The 19,986-nt window shown below is 38.9% G+C and overlaps 5 protein-coding genes across 6 annotated transcripts in view; 2 read left to right on the top strand and 3 right to left on the bottom strand.

Annotated features, from left to right (window-relative positions):
- The first annotated feature begins 5,118 nt into the window (after window positions 1-5,118).
- Window positions 5,119-7,964, top strand: LOC106295706 (protein NRT1/ PTR FAMILY 5.9). The gene is made up of 4 exons (XM_013731676.1): window positions 5,119-5,362; window positions 5,445-5,662; window positions 6,284-6,837; window positions 6,928-7,964. Exons 1-4 carry the CDS (start codon window positions 5,308-5,310, stop codon window positions 7,817-7,819), a joined length of 1,719 nt encoding a protein of 572 aa, XP_013587130.1. The 5' UTR covers window positions 5,119-5,307; the 3' UTR covers window positions 7,820-7,964.
- LOC106295707 lies at window positions 7,945-9,128 on the bottom strand. Its single transcript, XM_013731678.1, has one exon. It carries the CDS (start codon window positions 9,008-9,010, stop codon window positions 8,060-8,062), a length of 951 nt encoding a protein of 316 aa, XP_013587132.1. The 5' UTR covers window positions 9,011-9,128; the 3' UTR covers window positions 7,945-8,059.
- Window positions 9,129-9,306: 178 nt separating this feature from the next.
- LOC106294587 (chloroplastic group IIA intron splicing facilitator CRS1, chloroplastic) lies at window positions 9,307-13,786 on the top strand. The gene is made up of 13 exons (XM_013730191.1): window positions 9,307-9,960; window positions 10,076-10,586; window positions 10,661-10,791; window positions 10,909-11,181; window positions 11,273-11,429; window positions 11,586-11,878; window positions 12,001-12,060; window positions 12,147-12,203; window positions 12,294-12,407; window positions 12,571-12,750; window positions 12,840-13,035; window positions 13,240-13,370; window positions 13,459-13,786. Exons 1-13 carry the CDS (start codon window positions 9,307-9,309, stop codon window positions 13,678-13,680), a joined length of 2,979 nt encoding a protein of 992 aa, XP_013585645.1. The 3' UTR covers window positions 13,681-13,786.
- Window positions 13,787-13,857: 71 nt separating this feature from the next.
- On the bottom strand, window positions 13,858-19,198 carry LOC106294586 (GPI ethanolamine phosphate transferase 1). Its single transcript, XM_013730190.1, has 16 exons — window positions 18,843-19,198; window positions 18,409-18,756; window positions 17,712-18,223; window positions 17,538-17,612; window positions 17,234-17,300; window positions 16,722-17,047; window positions 16,373-16,606; window positions 16,096-16,283; window positions 15,634-15,775; window positions 15,435-15,543; window positions 15,252-15,354; window positions 14,970-15,159; window positions 14,771-14,869; window positions 14,569-14,627; window positions 14,342-14,447; window positions 13,858-14,231 (listed from the first exon to the last, which is right to left on the bottom strand). Exons 1-16 carry the CDS (start codon window positions 19,102-19,104, stop codon window positions 14,064-14,066), a joined length of 2,988 nt encoding a protein of 995 aa, XP_013585644.1. The 5' UTR covers window positions 19,105-19,198; the 3' UTR covers window positions 13,858-14,063.
- Window positions 19,199-19,300: 102 nt separating this feature from the next.
- Window positions 19,301-19,986, bottom strand: part of LOC106294588 (V-type proton ATPase subunit G1) — a 1,856-nt gene continuing 1,170 nt past the window's right edge. The window contains exons 3-4 of one of the 2 annotated variants that reach the window (XM_013730193.1): window positions 19,807-19,907; window positions 19,301-19,693 (exon numbers count right to left, since the gene is read on the bottom strand). In XM_013730193.1, coding sequence (XP_013585647.1) covers window positions 19,550-19,693; window positions 19,807-19,907 — 245 coding nt within the window. In that variant the 3' untranslated portion in view covers window positions 19,301-19,549. The remainder of the gene's footprint in view (window positions 19,694-19,806; window positions 19,908-19,986) is intronic. The other variant, XM_013730194.1, reaches the window with a different exon arrangement.

Here is a 19,986-nt window from a genome sequence, read left to right as displayed (position 1 = left end):
GATTACGTTTATAATTTTAAACAACAATTTTTTTTTTTTTTTTGGTAACTCTGGTATCTGGGCAGCCACATTCCCAACTATCCCTCCGTAGGGGGTCCAGCGCCCCAACGGAAGAGATGTTAACTCCGCTGTGGCCGGGGCTCGAAGTCGTGATGGCGGGCACCTCAACCGAGGTTCCTTTACCACCAGACCACGAGACCCGGTTTTTTAAACAGCAACTTCTTGAGGTTTAGTTATTTTTTATTATTATTTGTTTGCAGCTGGTTTTGATCGCTTTCGGACTGCAGTTGAGAATATTTGTTTTTATTCTATCGTCTTTAGCTCCGCTTATGAATTGCACCCAAAAAAAACTCCGCTTATGAAGTAAAGCTTCTATTCATGAATTGATGTTTTCCCATGTAGATACAGTGCTATATGTTCCCCTTTCTCCTGTGTAGTCCAAAATGATATCCATCTCACTAAACCACCATAGGTGGGGTACGCTACACCATATACTGCAATTCATATTCTTGTAATCAGTGGTTACGTTATTTACTGAAAATATACTTTAAATTTCGATTAGAGTTTTATTTATACATAGTATGATTTACAACTTTATATATTTTATATCACTGTTGTTTGAAATTATTTATTCTTTTTTGGTGTAAATGTTAAGATTTAGACCAAGCTTTTCAGTTTTTTTTGAATCGTGGCAAGTCACTTGTTACAAAAAGAAGAGAAGGAACCAAGACAAAAGAGCAAGAAATTACAATCCAGAAGGTAACAATAAATATGATATCGAAAGCTGAATGTATAGTCAGATGATCTATTTATCATCTAATAAATAATCTTTTAAGTTAATACGAACTTATTAAAATAAACAGTTACTGTGTCTAGAATAATTTTCTAAAACTCACAAATTCAATATATTTGTCAGTATCTACATCATAACTTCATAGTGAGTTTTCTGGTTGTTAAGCTGTCATGTTGTCTACAAACTAGTGATATATGTTTTCTCATCAACAGTCTTAACTTTGTTGCAACTATTTATTTATTTTAAATCGTTCATTAACTTACAAACACGAACGTACATTTACATCTCAATAGCTTTCGCAAGTCACGTGCTCAACGAATCGTAAGCACGTGTTTCTCTCAGGTTCTCAGCAATGGAGCCTATACATAGTTTCCATTATACTTTTGATATAACATGATTAACCCGGGGTTCTTAGAACGGGGTTCCACTCTAAGAACCCCACTCAGAATTCCGAGTTAATTATGGTCTAAGTTTTTAGTTATATAAAAAGCCCTTTATTTAATTAATACGACATTCAATCTACACGAACATATGCTAGTATATCATGGTAATATTTTGTATATTGTAAGAGTTTTCAATCTAAATGATATGATCTGCATAAACCACTTAACACAGAAACAAAGCTAGTTTTTGTTTACTTGTTCTAGTTTTGTTTTGTAAAAAGCTAATACATGTAATCATAAATGTTAACGAAGATAATCATATTGAATAATCTATGTATTTAACAAGTATAGATAACTTATATATAAAACCCCAAATTGAGCCTGACTGCACTCTTCAGTGGTATTTTGTAATATTATAATTTATAAAATAAAACTATTGGACGATGAATCATCTTCACTTTCTGTGTCTTCAGCATTATTGGGCCATGTTAATGAAAAACATTTACGTACAAACAATATTTTTCAATAACCTTATTGAATAATCAATGATTTGTTTGTGAAAAAAAAAATGAAAAAGAATAGGATCCAGTGGAATATCGGGAAGTAACGTAGATAAATCCACGTCGACAAAGCATGATCCACGTGGCAATATACACATCAGAGAAGAGAGAAGATTGATGCACGGAAGCTGCTCTTTAACAATTTGGTGCGAGTCGCCATATTGTGGCACTCAGGACACCACCTTTCTCCAAAGGCAAACCCTAAAGTTGATTCTATCATTCTTTTTCTCAAGAAAAGCTTTTGCTTTTTCAACCATTATCGCATTATTGATATCTAATAGAAATTTATCATCGAAAATAACACTTATCATAGCCAAAAATCTGTAGTAAGTAACTTCGTACTTAACTGAAATTTTATCTTATATATGCATCTAGTGTAAAGTCTCCAAACATTCTGGACACATGGCTGTAAAAATCATGCGTACCATATTAGAGTGTACGATTCACGCCTTGGATCTTGACCTGTAATCAGCTCAGTCACAAGTATAAATTGACCGGTGTTCACCGCACCTCTCCGATATGGAAAGGCCGCTATAGTTCACCGGAGCTGGGATCAAACCAGCAAATCACTAGAATTGCTCACAAGCGAGCTCTGAGTTACAATCCTAGTCTCTCCTCTCTCTTTCACTATTGATCGTAACAAACTTAATCAAAAAAGCTTATCCCTTTAGCTCAACAACCTGAGCTACTTAAAGACTCTCTCTTCTCTACAAAACGAGCCTCTACTTCTCGTTTTATCAACTAACGGATAACCCCGGTTTAACTAAACCAGTTCCTAATTAGATTCCTACTAAACCCGAAAGAGAAGAGAGCTAGATTACTTACTAAATACTAAGACATATTCTTCATAGAGTTTTGATCTTATAACGAATAAAGCTTGTTTCCATCAATTGCGAATCATAGTTCACTGTGCCTCTGTATCATCGAGCGTTGAAACAAGTCTCGATCGGTATAATGCGTTTTCTTTAGACCATTTGTTATCTAATCCCTCATCTAGCTCTGGCAATGAAGAACTCCAATCTAATGGCGATTGGCAGATGACCAATCACCATCAACGTTGCATCTATGCAAATGTTTGTAGATTAGATTTAATCTCAAAAGACAAAGACATATATATATATATATATATATATATATAATTCCCACAGTCAGTCAATGAAGCTAAAAAGTTGTGTAAAAAATGGACAAAAGTATAGAGAACACTTTTAATCTTTGTTTTTTTTCCACGATCGCTTTTAATTTATCTCACTTTTTGACGTAATTTAGACATGTAAGACATCGTAAGTGATACTAACGTCATACTACAATCAACTTCACAATTATACAACGTACTCTTTATCTTATTTATAACATTCCTTGGATTAAGAAGCCACAAGTGTATAGATGCATCCGCTGTAATACATGACACTTGGCATATTGAGAGAACACGTGTTTCGTTCATGTATTCGCTATTCATTATACGTGCCACATGAGACCTACCTAACGACACACTTATTGTATGTATTATATTCAAGAACATGATTAGTGGAGAGTTCTTGGGATGAAGTTATTAACGGAATATAAGAATCCGTCTTTTAATTTTTAATTAAAAAAACTAAAAACCGATTCTTAAATTCTTAGTTTTTTTAGTTAAAAGTTAAGAGACGAGTTCTTATATTCCGTTAAAAACTTCACTTTAAGAACTCTCCAATAATCGTGATACCTTAGTTAGAGAAATCAAAGTTTGTGTGGGGCTTTTTCTCTAAAATAAATTTAATATGCGTCGCTCCGCAATAAATTAGCTCAAACACTAGACTAAGCAAATACTAATCACGAAAATGAAATTTCACATACAAACCTTCCGTTCCAGATGTTTTTGATAAAACTAACAATACGTGAAAGGAAAATTATATAAATTAGAAACACATAAATAAAATATCAAGTTGAAAAAGGAAACATTAGCACACAAAAGATGAACCTTATATATATATATTTTTTTTTCGGAGCACAAACTTTAGAATTTTAACTAAACTTTTGAACGGATCTTTTTTTTCTTTTACCATATCTATTATTTTGTAATTTTCTTCGTTTATTACTGGTTATATTTGTCTACATCCATTAAAATTTTCAAATTAATGTAAGCATTTGGTGTAAAAATACACAAAAATGCATAAATAGAAAAGAAAACTGCGAGTGTTTCAAAAGAAAAGAAAACTGCGATATATTGGAAAATGAAATGTATAGAAACAAGTTTTAATAAAAGAAATACAAAGTAAAACATAAAAGACATAAAATCTACATATGGAACCGATAAGCCTAATAAAAATGAAAGGAAAATAACTTTGTTGTTTCTTTTTCGAATCAGTATATACGTATAAGGATGAAATATAGTAAAACGTAGATGATAGATCCATTTATAGTGATTACATACCGCATGGTGTTGCATAATTTTGACATATTGATGTATAGCATCCTCATGGCCAGAAAAAAAAAAGAATCATCCACATTTCCTTTTGGTATTTACGTGATCCACTCTATATATAACTAAAAGGGTGTCATCGACAAAAAAGAAAAAAGAACAAAGGGATAAGACCTTGGTAGACTTATTAGTGTTTAGTTATAAATAAACAAATAATTAAAGTTAATCTATCACAATTATGTTAAAATTGTTTTTTAGACCGTGGTATTATCAAGGTCCTCGACTTAAATGAAGATTATGGCCTAAATTTTCATAATATATTAGATGTTTATTTAGCGAACTCCTTTAGTCCTTTATGAATATATATAGTTACGACGTTCCAACAAAATCATAAATGTTATGTTTTTATAGTATTTTTAGAGACTTTTTTTTGGCAAAGATTTATAGAGACCACTTACATGGCTGTTTTCTAAATATTGTTCCCGTAATTCTCAGAATGTGGAATTTTAGTTTGCTAACGTTTTGTATTTTATTATGGTGTATTTTCTATGTCACACACACACACATATGGTGCTTATGCTGCTAAATTTCAGTTTTGTTAGCAGAATAAAAGTTCTCGTGTTGACAAAAAAGAGTTAGTGTAACGGTTATGAATATATGAATCAACTAGAGTATATTGAGTTTCCTAATCTTTTTCAACCAAGTTGCCGGTTTCACGTATTTCTATTAAATCAGTTTCTTTTTCTCGACAATGTCGACATCTTAAACTCAAATTCTACAAAAAAAAACTCCATCTTTTTAGTAATTTTCTTTGTAATTCTTACCCTCCGTCGTTGGATTTTCATTTTCCCATATCGTTTCAAGTTAATAGAATAAGTATTTAAACATTCTATGCAATTATGTACACATGTGAATGCACACTTTCACCCATATACGTATATATATATACATGTAGGTGGAAGGCACAATATATTAAGTTTCCACATATGGAAATTAATCTCTGCCATTAGCGGAAATTTTCAAACACCGGAAAGACTGATTTTAAAACTTATAAATAGGGAATTACATCTCACTAATCATCAACCTTTTCTCCACTCTTCTACATACAAATAATCATCCTCTCTTTCTCTCTCTTTCTCCACACAGACAATAAACACATAAAGACAGCCTCTAATGGATATGGAACAGAAGACAAGAGGACTTGGCAAGTCATGTGCTCTTCTCATAGGTTAATAATCCATCTCTGCCATATTTTGTTTCTTTCATAGATTCAAAACTTCTGTGAAATTAATGATGTTTTTTGTGTATAGTGATTGCGGGAATGGAGAGATATGCGTTTAAAGGAGTTGCATCAAACTTAGTGACATATCTAACAGATGTGGTGAAGATGAGTAACTCAAGAGCAGCCAAGACAGTTAATACTTGGGCGGGTTTCACTTCTATGTTGCCTCTCTTCTCTGCTCCTTTGGCTGATGCGTATTGGGATAGATTCTTCACTATCCTTGCTTCTTCTTCTGTCTACTTTGTGGTACGAATCTTTTACATTAAACTATATCTATGTACATATTTGTATCAGTATATGTTGAAAACTTGAAATACTCATGATGTATATACATGTTGAAACTCTCTTTCCACATGCTGTTTATGCAATGAGAGATTTAGCTACTTGGGCATCTTATGATCCATTATCGTTTTTTATTTTTAATATTCGCGTATTATTGAAACGGGTTTGTTAATAAACTGATGTATGCTGATAATATTTGGTCTTATATTCCTGTATGGATATGCTTAATCGGTCATGCAGTGACCAAGTGATGATATGCACTGGGTAGTATTAGACCGAATGGTTTTAGACGGTCTAACTTAAAAATTAGAAAGTGATTATATGTGCTAAGTAGTGTTTGAAAAAAATGGTTTAGACTATCTTAAATGGTAATGGGTCACCATCAGATTATAATTTTCTTTAACCACTAATGGTGTTTATACTAATTTGCTTGATAATGGAATTTCGATTATAAATGATGATAGTGCTCATAATGGGTCTTATCGGATCTCATTGGCAAAAAGCTAGCTTAGTGGGAAATTCGTTTTTTTCTTTCTTTCCCTTTTGATACAAATTTGAATATTAATAATCTTTATTATTGTAAAGGGGCTAGTGGGACTGACATGGACGGCATTTGCTGGGTCACGTTCAGCTACAAAGACAATCTCCACCTATTTTCTCTACTCATCACTATGTCTGGTCTCAATCGGGTTAGGTGTCTTAAACCCTTCTCTTCAAGCCTTTGGTGCGGACCAGCTTGACCACGACCTTGATAAGGAGTTTGAGCTTCTCTCCGGTGATCAAAAAGACGCCAAAGCTACTCGAAAAACTCAGTTTTTTCAATGGTGGTACTTTGGCGTCTGCGCTGGAAGCCTTATGGGTGTCACAGTCATGGCTTATATCCAAGACACTTTTGGTTGGGTCCTCGGTTTTGCAATACCCGGAATAGCCATGTTCCTGTTGATCTTGTTGTTCTTGTCGGGTTGCGGGATCTATGTTTATGGTGCTGGTACTGGTACGGGTTTGAAGACGAAAACAACTCCTACACCTTTTGAGAAGATCCTTAAGTTCATCAAAGGGAGAGTAGTGAAGAAGAAGAAGAAGCAGAGAAGCACATATACACTTGCAGATGAGGAAGATTTGGATGATATGGAGCTAGAGTGAGTTCTTTTCACTAACTCAAAAAAGTTTTTTTCAAGTGTGACTTACCATAATGACTGATTCTTGCTCCCTGTTTCTTGTATGTGTAGGTTACAAGAGAGGCCTCTTTGTGAATGCGATGATGACGCTGAGCCTGAAGACATTGAAAAAGCTTCAACAACCCCACAGAAAATGGATGATGAAAGTTCGAAACCGAGCTTCTCTGGAACTGATACAATCAAGTTAGTGCTTCGTCTTTTGCCCATATGGACGATGCTTCTCATGTTTGCGGTTATCTTCCAGCTACCAGCGACCTTTTTCACCAAACAAGGCATGACCATGAAGCGAAACATCGGTCCCAGCTTCAAAATCCCCCCTGCGACCCTGCAAAGCACCATTACTCTATCCATAATCCTTCTCATGCCGCTGTACGAGAAGATCTTGATCCCTGTCACCAAAAGAATCAAGAACAACGGCCAAGGCATCTCCGTGATGGAGAGAATGGGAGTTGGAATGTTCCTATCTATCATAGCCATTGTTATTGCGGCGCTAGTCGAAAGGAAAAGACTAGACATAAGCCAAAAGGTGAAGACTTTGCCTGACTACGATCCAGAAACCGTCCCGTTCAGCATCTTCTGGCTGTTACCTCAGTACATACTCCTGGGGATCTCGGATATATTCACAGTGGTTGGGATGCAAGAGTTCTTCTACAGCGAGGTTCCGGTTAGAATGAGAACAATGGGGTTTGCTCTCTACACAAGTGTCTTTGGCGTTGGAAGCTTTGTGAGCGCAGGGCTGATCTCAGTCGTGGAGGCTTACTCGACCTCAACAGGTGAAGGGCAAAACTGGTTTGCAGATGATATGTCGGAAGCTAGGCTAGACAAATACTACTGGCTGCTTGCTCTTACAAGTACTATTAGCTTTGTGGTCTACATAGTTCTATGCAAGTATTTCAAGAGTAGTAGTGATCAAGGCAGTGAAGAAGAAAAAGCCCCTAAATAAGAGTTTCGATTTCTTTGGACTTAAAAAAGCTAACCGTTTGCCACAATACTACATGAGTGATATCTAACTGTAATAGCTTAAGAAATGACTAGCAAGAAGACACTTTTCTCTGTTACAAACGCAAAAGATTTCAACTTTTTTTATTTCGTGTGTTTGGTTACATTACATATCATTTCATCAATCCTCCCAACAACATTTGTAGAAAATCAACAGAAAAAAAAGTCTGAAACTTTGATACCTTTAAGCGTGTGAGGTGATGATTCCATTAAGAGCAGTTTCCTTAGCTACGTTACTATCTTCTTCATCAGAATCGAGAGTGAAGTTACTTAAATTTTCCATCTCAGCTCCGAGAGGCCGATACTTTGAATGATCTTCTTCACGGAGATAACCTTTCTTGTTCGCGACGACGGAGAACAACGCGGTAGCTAAAACCACCATGAGAGCCAAATGGCAGTTAAACTGAAGCGTAGCGATAGCTTTGGCCCTGTGATAATCACCGTGTCCTTTGCACTTGATGGTGAAATTGCCTCTGCTCTTCTCGTGAAACGAGCAGTTGTTAGTGATCAACCCCGTGAAAAACGATATACCCATTTGCAGAAACCACGTTCCTTGCAGAATCAACCCGATCCCGCGCCCTAGCTTCGCGAATCGATGCGTGGTTGCGTCGGATTTGAGCTCGAAGACCGTGGAGAAGACGCAGACGGCGATGGGGACGAGCATGAGATCGTAGTAGCGATTCTCGATTCCGGATGTGTCCTTCTTCTGGAGGTAGAACATGAGAAACTCCTCGATGAAGCCGAAGAGAAGCAACAGGCTCGTGATCGAAGACGGAAGAGCTGCAAAGCCTCCGTTTTTGGAGTTGACCAGATGGGTTACGACGGCGTACACTAGGAATAAAGCTGCGACCGCCAGGATCTGTAACTGGAGCATCGATCCGACCCGGTCGCTGGATCCGATTGAGCTGAAGAAGGAGTAAATCGAGTTGGCTATGAACAGAGACGAAAGCAAAGCTACGGGGACGGAAGACGATCCAACTGATTTGGGCGGAGACGGAGTGATCTGAGCCGCCGTAGGGGAAGACGGATCAGTACCGGTAGATGGATTCGGATCAAGGTTCGATGAGTCCAGTGACTCCCACGCGCCGATTACCGCAAACCCGCCGCCGGCGACGGCGTAACTCAATATACCCATGAATTCGAATCTCCGAGTTCCTTTCTTGATCTCTTTCGATGAAATTTGGGAGTTTCCGCCATTGACGCTTAACAGAAAAAACTCGACCTTGATTCGGGTACACCGGAATGACCCGACCCGAATAACCAGATGTATGGTAGACTAATGGCTCATTAACTCATTATGGGCTCATTGGGTCTCAATCATGGGCCACAATAATATAAAACACACGTGACAATCACGTGCCCCTGTGGATATGCTTCTTCCTCATTTCTGGTCTGTGCTGGTGGCTTGGCTGGTTCGGTGGTGTGGGAGAAATGTTGCTTCCTGTGTGTCACCAGCAGCAACCATTGTTACCTCCCAAAGCCTTACCCGATCGAATTTTCCCGCCATTTCTGATTCCCAGAACCCTTAGAGCGAGCTCCGTCGTCTGTAGCTCTTCCTCCGACCGAAAGACTCTTCCCCAATCCGCCATCCAGCGAATCGCTGATAAGCTCCGTAGCCTTGGCTTCGCGGAAGAGACTAATCATGATTCTCCGACTACGTCTGGTCAAAATTCCCCCGGAGAGATATTCGTTCCGCTGCCGAACCAGCTTCCGATACACCGGGTCGGGCACACGATTGACACGAGCTGGAGCACGCCCAGCTACCCGGTTCCGAAGCCCGGGTCGGGCACCGCCATCTCCAGGTACCACGAGTTGAAGAGAGTGTGGAAGAAGGAAAAGCAGAGTGAGAGGAAGAACGAGGAGAAGGTCCCTTCGCTGGCGGAGCTGACATTGCCGCCCGGGGAGCTGAGGCGGTTGAGGTCGGAAGGGATAAGGCTGACGAAGAAGATAAAGATAGGAAAGGCAGGGATTACGGAAGGGATAGTGAATGGGATACACGAGAGATGGAGGACAACGGAGGTTGTCAAGATTTTCTGCGAGGATATCTCCGGAATGAACATGAAACGCACCCATGACGTTTTGGAGGTTCGTAATGGTGTTTACTTATTGTTTTCGTGGAAGCTTATGGCTTGCTCTAGTGTTTAATATTTGGAGGATTATGTTAGACTGATGATAGTGTTCATCATATCTCTATTGGCAGACGAAAACTGGAGGATTGGTCATTTGGAGATCTGGAAGCAAGATTTTGTTGTATAGAGGGGTCAATTATCACTACCCTTATTTCGCGTCTGATGGGAATCTTCCACATGCTTCTTCTCTGGAAACTGCTTCAGAGGCATCATATGTGGGTGACAGTAGAGAGAAACAGACTACTGCAGAATCTTCTCCAGCTAGTGTTACTAATAAAATGGTTAATAAGCCCTTGTTAATACAAGGCGTTGGTTCTCTGGATAAGGTTCGGTTTCAACTACCTGGGGAAGTACAGCTAGTAGAAGAAGCAGACCGCTTGCTGGAGGGATTGGGTCCAAGATTCACTGACTGGTGGGCGTATGATCCTCTTCCAGTAGATGGTGATCTTCTCCCGGCCATAGTCCCTGAGTACAGGAGACCATTTCGTCTTCTCCCGTATGGCGTGAGTCCAAAACTAACCGATGACGAAATGACCATTTTAAGGAGACTTGGTAGACCACTCCCTTGTCATTTTGCTTTAGGTAAGCCCTTACCTGATTATATCTTCTCTCAGACACTGAAGATTGTTGACTTATTACTTTTCTGCGACTTCCAGGCAGAAATAGAAATTTGCAGGGACTAGCTGTTGCAATTGTCAAGCTCTGGGAGAAATGTGAGGTTGCTAAGATAGCAGTGAAGAGAGGAGTGCAGAACACTAATAGCGAGCTGATGGCCGAAGAGTTAAAGGTTGCTGGTTTACTTTAAATAGATTAAATTATTAAACTAAGTGTGGCTTTGTTAGCTTTGTGCAATTTGGAGCCCATATGACTGAAGATATCTACTGATGAGATATGTCTGTTGCAGTGGTTGACTGGAGGGACTCTGATCTCTCGGGATAAGGATTTCATTGTCTTGTACAGAGGAAAAGATTTCCTACCATCCGCAGTGTCTTCTGCAATAGAAGAAAGGAGGAGGCAAACAATGATCATGGATAAATCAAGTGTGCATGGTAATAACCTGACTGAAAACGAAGAGGAAATAAAACTTCAGGCTGTTACAAAGGATCATCAAATGAAACCAAGACAGCGGAAATCTCCTGAGTCGATCCTTGAAAGAACTAGTATCAAGTTGTCCATGGTATGCCCTAACAGCTTTCTCTATTGAATTCATTGGGGGGGGTGGATTGCTGCTCTTTTTCTAGTTGTCAATCATTAGTTTTCTCTTTTAGGCGTTAGAAAAGAAAGCAAACGCAGAAAGAATTCTGGCGGAGCTGGAGAGTAGAGAGAGCCCTCAACAGTCTGATATCGATAAGGAGGGTATTACTGAAGACGAAAAGTACATGCTACGGAAAATTGGCCTGAAAATGAAGCCTTTCCTTTTACTGGGTAGGTCATTGTTTTCATCCTTTGCCATTTGAAAGCATCTTGTTCCTGAATGTCGTGTAAATATATGTGGTAAAAGAATAACTTTCATGGACTCATCTCTTTGAAATGTCATATGTTAAACTATCCCGCTCTGACATATCTTGTTGTGCTCTCAAGGTAGACGAGGCGTTTTTGATGGAACAATAGAGAACATGCATCTTCACTGGAAGTATAGGGAACTTGTGAAGATTATTTGTCATGAACATAACATGGAAGCTGCACACGAAGTTGCAGAAATTTTGGAAGCAGAAAGTGGTGGCATACTAGTTGCTGTGGAGATGGTAAGTAAGGGCTATGCAATTATTGTGTATCGTGGCAAGAATTATGAGAGGCCTTCATGTCTACGACCTCAAACACTTCTTAGTAAGAGAGAGGCTCTGAAGCGATCTGTGGAAGCACAACGTCGAAAGGTAAGAAAAAATTCATAAGAAATCCTTGACCTGATAGAATTTTTTCATTAAGAAACTTCAAATTGATTTTGTGAATTCCTCACGGGAATTTCTAATTACTTTTCTGCTCAAAACTAACGCAGTCATTAAAGCTGCATGTGCTGAAACTTTCCAACAACATTGATGAATTGAACCGTCAGTTGGTAAGTCATATGTGTTTTGCTCAGCTTGATTTGCTTAAACAATCCTGGAAGATGGTCGTAACATTTGAAATGCTGGTCGAGGGCAGGTTGAGGACAGTGCGACCAACGAAACGTGTTCAGATGGGGAACCAAGTAGCAGAGTGGTAAATTATTTACAGTTTGGTAGAGTCAGGTCAGCGCTTGATGCTACATTAATGCTTCTGTGATTTTCTCATTTCTCCATATCGTTGTAGGTCCAAGAAGAAACAGAAAATCAGAATGTTGAACGTGAGAAATCAAGAGGAGAAACTGAACTCAGCTATTCTTCTGACTCAACAGTTCCTTCCTCTGGCGAAGAGAACTGGGAGGTAAGATTCTCAGCTCCTACTCGAAGTTTCTTGCATATGGGTCCAGTGCATATATTTTTATATGTTCGGTAACTTGGCATCTATCAAGTGAATTTGAATATATTAATATATTCCTGGACTACCAAAATCTATCTGAGACGGTTGTTGGTCTATATTTTGTAAGGATGACAGCGAAGATGAAGTTAACCAATCTACTACGAGCAGTCATGCATATAAAAAGGATGAAACTGGGCCTGGCTCTTCTCGGAGACATGACGGTGATTCTCTCGATTCAACTGCAAATATATCTGTACTTACAGAAACCGGTTTTGCCGAGGCTTCGTCATTTCATGATAGATACATGGTAATGTCTAGAACTCTTTATCTTTCCTCTTTGGCCCCCATGTGTGTAGCGATATCTAATTAATTTACCATTTTTTCCGCGGATTTTAGCCGCGCAACAGCTTCCTGAATGCTGAGCGAAAGGTACCAACTGGACTAGAACTGGGATCATCAACTAGAAGTGGCTCAGCTCTGACAGAGAGCAAAAGAGAAAATCATGAGTTGGTCGCAGATCTGTCCAATAGAGAAAGACTCATCCTGAGAAAACAAGCTCTCAAGATGAAGAAGCGACCACCCTTTGCAGTAGGTGAGTTTCACTATTTTCATTACTCTTCACTGCTAAGAAACCACCTGATTCGTATCTTGAATCCTATACTTTGTCATTCTCCTCTTTTTTTTGGATGAAGCACCGCGTATAATCAGCGGTTAGTAACTTTTAGGTAGACTCACTTACGTGGAACCTTGCAGTTACGAGTGCTCCGAATGAGACTTCAAATTTTCAATTTTGTAGGAAGAAGCAACGTTGTAACAGGTTTGGCTAAAACACTAAAGACGCATTTTCAGAGGAACCCTCTAGCAATCGTAAATGTCAAAGGCAGAGCCAAGGGAACATCTGTGCAAGAAGTCATCGCAAAGCTCAAGGTCTGATTCATATATGCACAAACCAATCATCATTAGTTCTTGATCGTTTTTTTAAAAAAAAGGGGTGATGGTGAATGATATTGTGCAGGAAGAAACAGGAGCTCTTCTGGTGTCGCAGGAGCCAAGTAAAGTGATCCTTTACAGAGGTTGGGGAGCAGAAGAAGAAATGAAAAGCTTCTACCCAAATAGCAATGTCAAAAACTCCATAAATCTAACAACAACATCTTCACAGAGAAGCCTTGTTAATGATCCTCCTCCTGTATCTCCTGCCCTCATTGAAGCCATTAGACTTGAGTGTGGATTGGAGTAACGTTTTTATTCTATTTATTCATAGATTAATATAGCTTACTCTTTACTTATTGATTAACGTTTTTATTCTATTTATTCATAGATTAATATAGCTTACTCTTTACTTATTGATTATTTTCTTAGCTAAATCATTCCAGATGATATAATCAGTCAGGGAAATATATGTCATCATTCATCCATCGCAAAGGAAAAAAATATTTGAATAAATTTATCAAATGTTAGTTTATCAAAATACTCAAAAAACTGAATGACGAAAATATTCTATTAGTTTCCCCTAAAACTCGAAGTGGATTGAAACAAAACTTCATATTCATATAACTAATCTCCTGATCGAACTAAGATTTGATTTGCTACAATCTTCTGCCATAGAAAGTTTACCATCTCTCAGAGAGTTTTGAGAGAAGGGGAGGTAGAGAGCGGCTTAACTCGGATGGTTCTGGTGTAGAGGTTTGTGAGCGCAAAGAGTAAAAGCACAAAGACCACTTGAGCACTCACAATCCCAAAGTGGCTTATACTATTCCCTATCTCCATCCAGCTTCCTGTGTTTTTCACCTGCGCATTATAATAATGCATTCAAATGTCATGTAATATTAACCCACAAACTCATATATATGCTTTTTGACATAGATCACAAATCATAACAAGTGTGTTACGTTACTTACCAGGAAGAAGAAATGTATTGTCATTATGTCTGAAAATAAGATCACAAGGAAGTAACATCCCAGTCTTGGCACTCTCACTAGTTTCGTTATTGCACTGAACGCACATCTGCCAGTTTACAAGTAGTCAAACAAGAAAGTTAGTAGATACAAGCTTAAAAAAAAGAAAAGAGTGTAGTGTTTTATAGCCTAGTAACTGTTAATGAGTTTGGTTCAGCATTTATACTCACATGACAAGCATGAATGGTATGAAGAGCTTAAATATGAGAAGTGCTGCCATCAGAAACGGCTGTCCAGAAATGCAATTATTCACATTAGACTATATAGAATCAAAAATTGAAAGAAAGAAAAAGAGGCAACAATGAGAAGATTCTTTTTACATATATATATATATATATATATATATATATTCTAGATGTTGCAGATACTCACGCTGAAGATTGTGATGAACCGGTAGACAGATGAGATCTCAAAACTTGCTATACTTGCAAAATTCCCAGTTCCAAAGAAAGCCACATTGAACAAAACCATCTACAAACACACACAATCCAAAAATACCAAAACTTCATATACCTGCTATATTTGTCCCAATGTAACAGAAGGACCAAGGGCAAGAGAGAAGATGACTTACAAAAATCAAAGGGATCCGCACATCTGATAGCTGCAAGTATCTCTCCTCACTTCCAATAGTGACATGTTCCTCTGTGTTTTGTTCTGATAGAGATGAATCTTTTGCTTTGCTAGAATGATGAGAAGCGTTCTCAAATAATATCCATGACATTAGTACAACGGCAAGAGCACTGTAAAAGACAGCTTCATATCTGCAACCAAATATCGAAGACATGAGAACAGAACAATGATCCATATAACGAGTGAACTCTCATCTATAGCCAAGTCTTGTAGAGAGACAAACCCAATAGACAGAAGAAGGAATGGAGGCGCAAAACCAAGAAATATTGAACTTAAACGTGAAAGGATGCCATTTCCTGAAAACAACGGAAGAACCATCGAAGACCCTGCAAAGACAGAAGACTGTCAAAAACCAATGATAACTTAAACACATTATGCAAACAGAACATAGGTCTGAGGATATTACCAGCAACTAGCCAGTTTATGAACTGGTGTGACGAATGTAGTTCTTGATTCTGTGTTCGGTGCTTTGTTGACAGAGACACCATCACCGACGAAACTCCAACCAAAATAATCTGTTTCCCGTTCGCACCATGGAAAAAGTGAACTACTAGACGTAGAACCAAAATCTCAAGTTTTAAAAGTAGCAAAAGGACTATCTATACCTGTATGAAATAGAGCTTGGACCACATCGGCTTCCTGCTTTCATGAAAAGTGATACTCTGCCAAAATTTGTTCCCTTCTGCATGTGTGTCTAGCCACTTTGCAGCAAGGCTTATTACTATTATGATAGCTCCACTTATAACTCTGCAACCAAGAGATGGTACCAACATGAAACAGTGACCATTTCACAGCTAAAAGTTGACACTGGAGAGCAAAGATGCTAATATTGTGTTCAATACAATTTTACATTCTTTTTGTCAATGTGTTCAACGTAATTTATATTCTTTAAACTCTACTGAATAATCATATTCAAAGTCAAAGGGAGTGAAGCGTTGTTCTAGATGAGTTTCGCCTCTAGGGTTACCAGATCTTCTAAGTAATAAATTCTGTTTCCATGCCATATTGCCATGTATACCACAAAACAGAGAAAACCTCAGGCAGGCAAGGGAGAGAAAGGGACTTACACGAGGTTATTATTATCAGGAATTTCCGCTGGCATCAGAGTGAAGACAGACAGGAACCAACAGGAAATACATACAAAAACTGGTATCCCAGATCTCCAAGGAATTGAAATGTGCAGCAAAACCGAAGACACAAAACCTGCTATCAAGAAAAACCAGGTGTAAAGCTTTCTCTCAGTGAAGCTATGGACCTGCAGAATGTTAAAAGAACAAATGATCAGGGTAACATATATCTCCACATCAGAAAAAAAAACGTACTGGACAATCCAACTACACATACCAATAATTCCACAATGACAATTGACACAGCTGCGGCAAATAAAAGTTTGATGAAGTAGCCAGCCTTCCTTTCCCTCAAATATATCCACAGTCCTCTTATTAATCGGTATTCACTTAAAATCTGTGTCCATAGAAATACTGTCATTCCAATGTATGCATGGTAAAGAGGGGGAGAGTGTTCCATCAAATTTAGCACAGTGAGGATCGCCATAAGCAGACAGCCTGATAGATATACCTGCGTCAGAATGATCAAACTATATGAGAAAGGTGGAAATTTAACTATAACCAAGAAACATAGCAGCTAAACAAGTAAGAGTATAAAGCTTGTCAAAGTGAAGTATTTGCATTACTTTTCTGGAGTGTCTTTTCTGCACAGATAAATGCCCTTTCCTGGACAAATCTCCTGATAGGGAACTATAACATTGCAGAACATGCAGGGCGAGTACGATCATCCATCCAGTGTATCCAAGGGTAATTACAGTCATCAGCATTAGCCAGTCATACGTTTGAAAGTAATGAAGGCCCTCTAGCGACAAGTTTCTGAGGTCTACAGCCAATTTCATTGCAGCTTCATAACGCTTGGCAGAAATTAACTCATCAATCTCACTCAGCGATGAGGAATGGTCTACCAACGGCTTGAATGGCTTGAAAAATAAGGAGTTTGACATTTTTATATCTGATTTTGTCAAGGATGACCATACACAATACATAAATGGCAGATTATAAGCAATGCTAAGAAACAAATGAAAGAAAACCATTTGAACTATGAGTTTAAATAACGATATTTATTTCCACCAGTATAAGAATACCGTACTGTAGCGCAGGTGTCAAAGCTATGATTAGATTGTGAGCAAAAGGATACGTGATTTACGAAGAAGCTGATTGAGGATTTGTTTGGTATTAGCTAGCACAGCTTCAACTTCTTCTGCCTGAATATACCAAAAATAATAATAATAAAGCACCATAAGTCTGAACCTCCCAACTATGTACTTCTTTAAACTATATATACTCCTCTTCCTATTATAAACCAGTTCCTTAGTGAGTTTCGACCTCTCTCTCAGCCATGAACATTCAATAAGGAATTGGTACTTTAAGAAATGCACAACAACCAAACACCTTATCTTTTTTGACAAGACACAACTAGCGAAAAGTTCACATAAACATACCTCATTCAACTTCATGTAACCAAGTGGTAGGTTTCCAACAGAGTTCAGTGGGCATGGCAAACCCAAGAGCGTTGACTACAAATAGTAACAAAAAGTGTGACTAAAGAATTCGAAAAACACATTCATAGCGAAGTTGTTTGTTTGAGGAGATAACAAATAAGAACAGAGACCAACCATGAGGGGTGCAATGTCAGCTTGGTTGACATCAACTCTCTCAATGCGATTAAGGCCCCAATCATACGGTGTGGGCATATCATGAGCGTGCTTGTCAACAAAGCTAGCAACAGAATCAGAGTGACTGTATCCAGTCGCTGGTCTGGGATACTTAATCCCAGCTCCCCAAGCAACTAAGGGAGTATCAGTATTGGTAGGATGCCCATCTCCATGACTTCCTTTGTCGCTCATCCCATGATCAGCAGTAAAGATGTAGGAGGTGCGGTTGTCTCGGTAGTAATCCTCCAAGAGATGGTAGACTCTTCCAGCGATCTTATCAACAACTTTGACATTGTTGAGGTAGATGGAAGAGAAAGGGCGATGAGCATGACCGTTGGAATCACAGCCAAGAAGGTGGAGAAAGAAAACAAGTTTGTCCTGGTGGAGAAGCTCTTTCAGCTTGGGGTCATGGTGAGACCTGTTGAGAAGGCTCTCGAATTGATCAAAAGACCACTCGTCCAAAAAGGAGGCATCTACACCAAAGAAACAACTGCACATTACATTCCAGTGATAACAAAACAGTGGTTAACCAGGTCTTGTGGCCCGGTGGTGATAGTCTGGACCATTTACGTGGGACCAGGATATATCTGGATAATTCAAAAAAAAAAAAAAATAGTGGTTGCATCTCAATATGGCATACGCAAACAAGGAAAGGAACCTGTAGCAAAGTCTTCGTACTCGTGAGGATAAGAGTTCCAAGTGGAGTGAGGTAAAGCACTGCAGAAAATAGGAATGATATCTGGACTGCCATAAGCAAACGTGTGTCTGCTCTTGTTGAAGACGGAATCAAATTCAACAGGATTGGCTTTCCATCCTTTGGTGACGGCACTGGGATCTTCATAGAAGCCAGCGATGATGGCGACATGGCCAGGTCGAGACTCAGTGGGAGGACGAGCGTGAGAGACACCCCAACGGCCCTGATTCTTGATGACATTCCTCAAGAAGGGAGCTCTGTAATTGCCGTCAACGTCAGGCTCGTAGAACTTGTCAGCTCGTAAGCCATCCGCTGATAATGTCAAATGAGAAACCAATGAGGAAAACAAAAAAACAAAAAGAAGAAGGAAGAGGTTAGAGTAGTGAAAAAGGAGGTACAGATGAGAAGAATGAGGCGCTTGGCAGGAGGGTGGGAGAATCTGGGAGGGACTGGATCCATGCCGTGGACTATGGGCGTTTTGAAGTATATGTCGAATATACTGAGCATGTATACTGCGTGAAGAGCGACGCCGAGAAGGACGAGCCATGTCTCTCTCCTCTTTAGCCATCTTCTTCTACTCTCCACGACGGCGGATGCTGTTGCTCGATTCTGATCCGAACCTCCTCCTCCTCCGGCTCCCAAGATCCCGTCGCTCCTCATCCTTTATTTTCTCCAAAATGAAAAGACTTTTCTTAAATCTCTCGATCTTCTTTTTCACTCTTCACTCTCGTTCGTTAGAGTTGTTGTGGTATATAACTAAAAATAAAGCCCAATCTCAGTAAACCCTCTAATGGTATAAGTAGTCTTAGATTTCAATGTTTTTTTTTTTATTATTAATTAAAAAAAGAGTGTGAAATAGAGAAATAAAAAAAGGATAATCCAGCTCTCAATTTTATTACAATCCTCAAAAGGAAATGATGAATACAACAAACAAGAAGAAAAAGAAGAAGAAGGTAGAGAATAAATTACAAGAAACACATTTCATATGAGATTTGAGTCTCTGAGATTCAATCCCAGTAACAACACCACACGCGTGAAATGAGATAAATAAAGAAATAAACTCATAAATGGCTTTTTGATTATTAGGAATGGAATCGAATCTCTCTCAGTTCTTGACAGTGGTGACATGTTTGAGGAGCATCGCCACAACATCATTGGAGATCCTGGAAGCTTCCTTCTTCAGCTGTTCGATTTTGGCATCAGTCTCCTGCTCCAGCCTCTTCACATTCGCACCCGAGTCTCCACTTGTCTGTTTTATTTTTTGTGTGCCAAACATAGTTTTATTAGAAAGAGGAAACAGACACCTGCTTTTGTATTGTATTTGACAGGACAAGAAAGTAATTGCTCTCTGTTTACTCTTACCTCCTCAAGTTTCCTCTGGAAGTCTTGCTCTGTTTTAGCTTTGTATTCAGCTATCTCCTTCTCAGCCTCTTCCTTGGCCTGCTTCAGCCTTGCCATCTTTGCTGCAACCCAGATAACCAAATCAATTTCAAATACACATTTACTGAATCTCCAACTGCTATAAATCCCCCCCCCCCCCCC

This window comes from Brassica oleracea, chromosome C5, assembly GCF_000695525.1.
Source record: "Brassica oleracea var. oleracea cultivar TO1000 chromosome C5, BOL, whole genome shotgun sequence".
NCBI classification, from domain to species: domain Eukaryota; kingdom Viridiplantae; phylum Streptophyta; class Magnoliopsida; order Brassicales; family Brassicaceae; genus Brassica; species Brassica oleracea.
Note: the sequence above shows the minus strand (reverse complement) of the source record. Positions and strands in the feature narration are given on the sequence as shown.

What these genes read in the sequence shown, in the direction of transcription:
- LOC106295706 (XM_013731676.1), top strand. Translation starts at nt 5,308, where the DNA reads ATGGATATGGAACAGAAGACAAGAGGACTTGGCAAGTCATGTGCTCTT. An exon ending in CTTCTTCTGTCTACTTTGTG is followed by an intron (nt 5,663 to 6,283) that starts GTACGAATCTTT and finishes ATTATTGTAAAG; the next exon opens with GGGCTAGTGGGACTGACATG. An exon ending in TTGGATGATATGGAGCTAGA is followed by an intron (nt 6,838 to 6,927) that starts GTGAGTTCTTTT and finishes TTGTATGTGTAG; the next exon opens with GTTACAAGAGAGGCCTCTTT.
- LOC106295707 (XM_013731678.1), bottom strand. Translation starts at nt 9,010, where the DNA reads ATGGGTATATTGAGTTACGCCGTCGCCGGCGGCGGGTTTGCGGTAATC.
- LOC106294587 (XM_013730191.1), top strand. Translation starts at nt 9,307, where the DNA reads ATGTTGCTTCCTGTGTGTCACCAGCAGCAACCATTGTTACCTCCCAAA. An exon ending in GCACCCATGACGTTTTGGAG is followed by an intron (nt 9,961 to 10,075) that starts GTTCGTAATGGT and finishes CTCTATTGGCAG; the next exon opens with ACGAAAACTGGAGGATTGGT. An exon ending in GCGACCACCCTTTGCAGTAG is followed by an intron (nt 13,036 to 13,239) that starts GTGAGTTTCACT and finishes TCAATTTTGTAG; the next exon opens with GAAGAAGCAACGTTGTAACA.
- LOC106294586 (XM_013730190.1), bottom strand. Translation starts at nt 19,104, where the DNA reads ATGAGGAGCGACGGGATCTTGGGAGCCGGAGGAGGAGGAGGTTCGGAT. An exon ending in AGAAAAGACACTCCAGAAAA is followed by an intron (nt 16,607 to 16,721) that starts GTAATGCAAATA and finishes ATTCTGACGCAG; the next exon opens with GTATATCTATCAGGCTGTCT. An exon ending in ATACCATTCATGCTTGTCAT is followed by an intron (nt 14,448 to 14,568) that starts GTGAGTATAAAT and finishes GTAAACTGGCAG; the next exon opens with ATGTGCGTTCAGTGCAATAA.